The sequence below is a fragment of the Neopelma chrysocephalum genome, unplaced genomic scaffold (assembly GCF_003984885.1).
Source record: "Neopelma chrysocephalum unplaced genomic scaffold, ASM398488v2 Primary Assembly neopelma1_65, whole genome shotgun sequence".
NCBI classification, from domain to species: Eukaryota; Metazoa; Chordata; class Aves; order Passeriformes; family Pipridae; genus Neopelma; species Neopelma chrysocephalum.
The window spans coordinates 5,790,852-5,796,196 of NW_020897722.1; the positions used below are offsets into that span (position 1 = coordinate 5,790,852).

At 44.0% G+C, this 5,345-nt stretch overlaps 1 protein-coding gene across 2 annotated transcripts; it reads left to right on the forward strand.

Annotated features, from left to right (window-relative positions):
* The first annotated feature begins 6 nt into the window (after window positions 1-6).
* On the forward strand, window positions 7-2,558 carry ZFAND2A (zinc finger AN1-type containing 2A). 2 transcript variants are annotated; one of them, XM_027683688.1, is made up of 5 exons: window positions 16-231; window positions 924-1,052; window positions 1,254-1,405; window positions 1,914-2,003; window positions 2,414-2,558. In XM_027683688.1, exons 1-5 carry the CDS (start codon window positions 103-105, stop codon window positions 2,421-2,423), a joined length of 510 nt encoding a protein of 169 aa, XP_027539489.1. In that variant the 5' UTR covers window positions 16-102; the 3' UTR covers window positions 2,424-2,558. The 2 variants fall into 2 exon arrangements, with proteins under 2 accessions (XP_027539490.1, XP_027539489.1); XM_027683689.1 differs by lacking the exons at window positions 1,914-2,003; window positions 2,414-2,558 and adding an exon at window positions 1,780-1,907 and having other exon boundaries at window positions 7-231.
* Window positions 2,559-5,345: the final 2,787 nt, after the last annotated feature.

Consider the following 5,345-nt stretch of genomic DNA (forward strand, 5'->3'; position numbering starts at 1 on the left):
CTCTCTCTTGACATAATTGGAGTGTGACTAGACAAAAATTAGTTGCTTTAGAATTTATTTGTAGTCCTTTTTGAGCACCCTTAGAGCTGTTAGCTCTGCTCCATGAGAATGTTTTCTTTTTTTATTCTTCTTGCAGATTTCCTTCCTCTGAAATGCGATGCATGTGGGGAAGTCTTCTGTAAAGATCACATCCGTTACGATGACCACAAGTGCAGCTCTGCCTACAAGAAGGTAAGTTCCTGTCTATGAGTCAGGAATTCACCCTGCAGAATTGCTAAGTCATTTATAAAGGCTGGTCTGAAACTTGACATGTGGTTTCCATAAAAACGGATGGGAGAGCCACAAGATCCAAGTTAATGACACATCTGAATTTCAGATATATAGAAACGTGACATTTTAGAGCTTAGTACTGCTAGATTCTATTTTCTTTCACTTACACTGCAGCTTCCCAGAGAGGACTGCTTTATATTTTAAGTAATGTATTGTGGCCTAAAACCTTCTGCAGTCCAAGTTCTTTAAGTTGAAGGACAGCAAACATGAAACTACAGAATAGAATAGAGTGAGGCCAGACTTGATCTCTAGCCTATAATTGGGCTTTGATGTGTTCAAAGGCTGTAATTCTAGAAAACTCAGAAGGATATTTAGAGTCGACTTACCAAATATGTTGCTATAAATTGATTTGCAAAGCGTGTCTGTCTATTTTTTGGGTAGTGATTTGCAGTTACTGTTGGGAAGTGTATCTTTAAAAGCATTAGTGAATGAGAACATGAAACACCTGTTAATACACTTCTGTCACCCATGGGTAAGGGAAGGGAAAGGAGAGAAAAATTGAGTTGGACTTCTAATGTTTGGACCTGATTATCTTCAAGGTCTTTTCCAACTGAAATGATTCTGTGATTCTGAACTGTGTTGTGTGTTCTTAGAATGTGCAGGTCCCAGTGTGTCCACTCTGTAACACACCTATCCCAGTGCAGAAGGGGGAAATACCAGATGTTGTGATTGGAGCCCACATGGATAAGGACTGCAAATACAATCCAGCACAGCAAAAGAGGGTAAGGAAACTGCTGTTGTAGTCTAAACTGCCTTCCTAATGCTTGTGAAGTTAGGACTTCTGACAGCAGAATGTGTAGAAACTCGTTCTGTTTCATCCTAATCCTAAGGGCTCTTGAACATTTGTCCTTCAGCTTGGTCATTGCTTGGGAAGCTGCTCACAGAAAGCAAACATTGCCAACTTCCTTTCCTCTCTTATTTAGATCTTCACAAACAAGTGCTTAAAGCCAGGCTGCAAAAGGAAAGAGATGATGAAGGTGCTTTGTGACCAGTGCGGCCTCAACTTCTGCATAAAACATCGGCATCCCCTGGATCACGACTGCAAAGGGAGCAGCCACCCCATCTCCAAGGCAGGGTAAGCTGTACTTAGGGTACTTCAGCTCAAGCTGAGATTTCAGAGCTGGTATCAGGTTGGTGGGGAGCTTGGACAAATAGGGAATTGTCCAAACTGTCAATAAAATAGCCATGATTCCTCTTGCTATCTCCAGCTTAATTTATGACAGTCTTTGAGCAAGGAGAAAAGCTTGTAAAATGCTTTCCTAAATTCTTCCAAGCTTACTGGTGTCAATCTCTCCTAATTAAGAATAGGCACTGGCCAACTCAAGTTCCCTTTGGATCAAAATACTAGAATCCTAAAGCTATGCCCAGCACCTCGAAGTAACCAAAAATAATCAATACACTATGAAGCCAAGTTTAAACTTAATTGTAATAAAAATCTGTCTCTTGCAGGCAGATGTACCTTCATTGTTCTGTGCAATAGGACTGTGAGACTTGTGTGACAGATGCAGATGATTAAAGAGTGGATGAAAGAGTGAAGCTACAGACAGTGCATAGGTGCTGAGCCTGGTTGTGTTTGTTTGTAGATATGCAGCTCTGATGAGAGCCTCTCACACTGCCCTCAAATCCCCGGGAGCAATTGGAGTGCCATCTAATGGGAATCTTCAGCACAACAGGTATGAGCTGTCAAAGGGGAAAAGACAAATATTGCTTAAAAATAGCCTGGTGTCAACATGGTGTAGCAGTGCCACTGTCATACCTCCAGCTGCTCTAGAGTTGGGAATGCAGTAGAGGGGTTCTGGCAGCACAGGTAAATCTCTGCTTCTCTATACTGAGTGATTAAAGTAGCTAAATAGACAGAAGCATCAGGACATCAAATTGTTGTAACTGCAGGTTGGTCTCCCACCTGCTCAGAGTGAGGCTTGGCCAAGTTCTGGAAAAATGGTTTGTCATCAGAGTGCTGAGGAAAGCACAGCAAATACACGAATGAAAACAATGGCCCAGGCTCTTCCCTGGCATGTTATATCTCCTTGTGAATGAAAGTTCTAGTTGTGTAACCCTTACAGTGCATTCTTATGTCTTTCAGGTGCAGGTAGTAGAGGCTCTTCATATCTGGATCAAACCTCTGTCTAAACTTAATATTTTCTCTATCTTTTTAAATTTTTATGCCATTAACTTATTTTTGTATCAGAATGTTTTGTGTATTCAATAAACTTTCCAAGCCAATGTTATTTGTTCCTATATTTGGAATAAGAACTTTAATACTATGAAAAATATTTGATGGAGGAAACTGGGGAATGGTGGTAGAAAGAAGATTACAATTAGTATGAAACACAGCCAGCTTTGCTTAGGTCATGCAAAGTCTGAACTATGAGTTCCCCAAAATGAAAATCTGAAATACAAGCTGCTCTTGTATGTCTCAATCCCTTTGGAAGTGATCTAGCACACAGTGCAGTGTTCTGTGTGACAAACAACATCAACATGAAGCAAGTTTTATATAAGCTGCCTCTTGGTTTCTGAATGTCATTAGAAGTACTTGATTTATAATCCATGCCTAGTTTTTCTAGGCCCTGCCTGAACAATTCACTCACTGAAAGCTGGTGCTCACAGAGGCATGTGCAGTATAATTCTTCATCATTTATTACCCCTTAGACAGAAATCTACATTTGCAGGGGTGTATTTTGCAGCTGGGGGAGGGGGAAAGGAAGCCAGAGAAAGTAGCATTAACTGTGTCTCATGTAATGAGAATGAGGCCAAAATGCAGCACTGTCTGGGGAGGTTACTCTTGCTATCTTCCTGAAAAGCTTAAACAAATGAAGCCATAACAGATAATGCTCCATCTATTACCCTGATCAGCTGTCCTGGCTCTTTAAAACTGCATGACCATCCAGCTGCTTTGCTTGAGGCCTGAAATATTGTAGGTTGATGAGATGGAAATGTGCTGTTAATGAACAATGCTAATTCCCCAGCTGGGATCTAAGTAGACCTCTCATCCAACTAATTGTGAGAAAAATGCCAAGGCTTACTGATGTCAGGGGGTCAAGACCTCAATTTCATGTGTGGCTGGAGCCATTCCTCTGCAGACTGGAGCTGCTGGGCTGGAGTGTTGGCTTAGGACTAACTGGAGGGTAATTGCAGTCCCTTCAGTCCCCTGCAGCTATGAGTGTCCAAGGCTCCTCTGCTGAGGTGGGAGGGTGAGCAGTTGGCAGAGCAGAGGGTGCTGAGTTCCTTGACCTGGGAAAAATAATCTTTGATGATACTGTGAGAGATGTGAGCGTAAGTGCAGTTAATGCCTGTGCTTTGTGCAACCTTGAGGGGCACTGCAGTTGTGCAAAGACTGTTGTGCCTCTTATTCTCTTTGACTAGGTTTAATTCTTGGAGTACAAAGGCTGCCTAAGGAGGAAATGTGGATTTATGGCCCTTCACAGGGATGGCATATAAGCAATCAACATCTTGAGTTGTAGGCCTTTCATAAGAAAGGGAAGATGTAATTTCTGGCCAACACAGAACAAATATCAGTGCTATCCCATATTAATGTTTGGCCCAATGTGATTTTTTCTTCCTGGAGAAATTTTTGGAGATCACTGCTAATTGGCCAAACTGAATATGTAATGTAGGTATGAGTTACCACTGTTCATTCCATTTAATCTAGTTTTATGCAAGCATGCAGCCAAAATTGTGATTTGACAGTATCTGTAATACTGTGTTTAACCACAGGATGTCACAATAGGATATGCAATAAAATGATCTTTATTTTAGGGAGTCTAAACATAGATGACATGCTTTCCCTATTCACACTGGAGCAAAAGCTTAAATTACAACTTTAATTTTAGGTGCCACCACCTACTGATTATTCCATGTGCTCTAACGCCATAACTCTGCCCTAGCACATTGCTATGTTTTATATACATTTTGTTTTATATACATTCTCTATATATTTGCATACATTTTATACTTTTTTTGTATAATTTATAACTGGCCACCCATTTCTCAGTGGTGCCATGCACCCCATTGGTGGTATGGCAAGGGGTTTTTAGGGGGAGCAGAAGGGTGGAGGACATGGACCAGAGCCAAGAGGCTCTGCCCAGCCCAGCAGTGATGGGTGGGGGACGGGATGGCACCTCACAGTTTGGGGAGAAGGTGGAACGGGCAGAATGGTGGAAGTTTTGGACGGGAGAAGGATGCAAAGGTGCGACAGGATGCCTCTGCCCAGTGGGGAGCTGTTGTCACCAGCACCTGCTACCACATCCAGCATTTCATCTGGCACTGGGATCCAAAACTGTGTTTCAGGTTGTCATGAAAAAATTGCTTCATCTATGTGTGTGTTTGTACGCTGTATTCTGGTCCTTAAATTACCAGGGGGAGATGGAGATGTTTGTGCATGTGGTATTTATAGAAAATGAAAACATGGAAGCCAATTTGCTTCCTGGAAACCTTTTTCTCTGAGGGGTTTTGTCATCCCCTCAAACCGCATCATTGGCTTCTTCCCACGCATTCCCTCAGACCCGGTCAGGACACAGGTGATGCTGTCTCAGACACGGAGCCTTTAGGATCTGTGGGCTGAAGGGGATCATGGCCATTCTCCAGGGAGCCACATCTCCCTGTGTCAGCACGGCCCTGGGCCCCACAGGAGCTGCTGTGCCGACAGCACCGGGCTGGCTTCCATGGGTGTCCTGCACGGACAGTGAGGGGTGGGAGCAGTCAGGCTCTGGAGATTCCTGTCAGGCCCTGAGGGATCCCTGGCAGGATGTGAGTGGATCACTGTCAAGCCAACGGGGTCCCTGTCAAGGCATAGGTGATCCCTGTCAGTCCATGGGATGATCCCTGTCAGGGCACAGGGAATCCCTGTCAGCCCATGGGATGATCCCTGTCAGGGCACCGATGATCCCTCTGAGCCCAAGGGATGACCCGGATCCCGGGAATGACCCAGGCCAAGAGGCGGTGCCCTAGGCGGATCCCGGCGCACACAGATGACGTCACACCCCCGCCGAAGCCGGTGGATCGCTCCCCTGCACGTG

Coding starts and splice junctions, on each gene's coding strand:
- ZFAND2A (XM_027683688.1), top strand. CDS start 103: ATGAGAATGTTTTCTTTTTTTATTCTTCTTGCAGATTTCCTTCCTCTG. Junction 232..923: donor GCAGCTCTGCCTACAAGAAG/GTAAGTTCCTGT, acceptor GTGTGTTCTTAG/AATGTGCAGGTCCCAGTGTG. Junction 1,406..1,913: donor CACCCCATCTCCAAGGCAGG/GTAAGCTGTACT, acceptor GTTTGTTTGTAG/ATATGCAGCTCTGATGAGAG.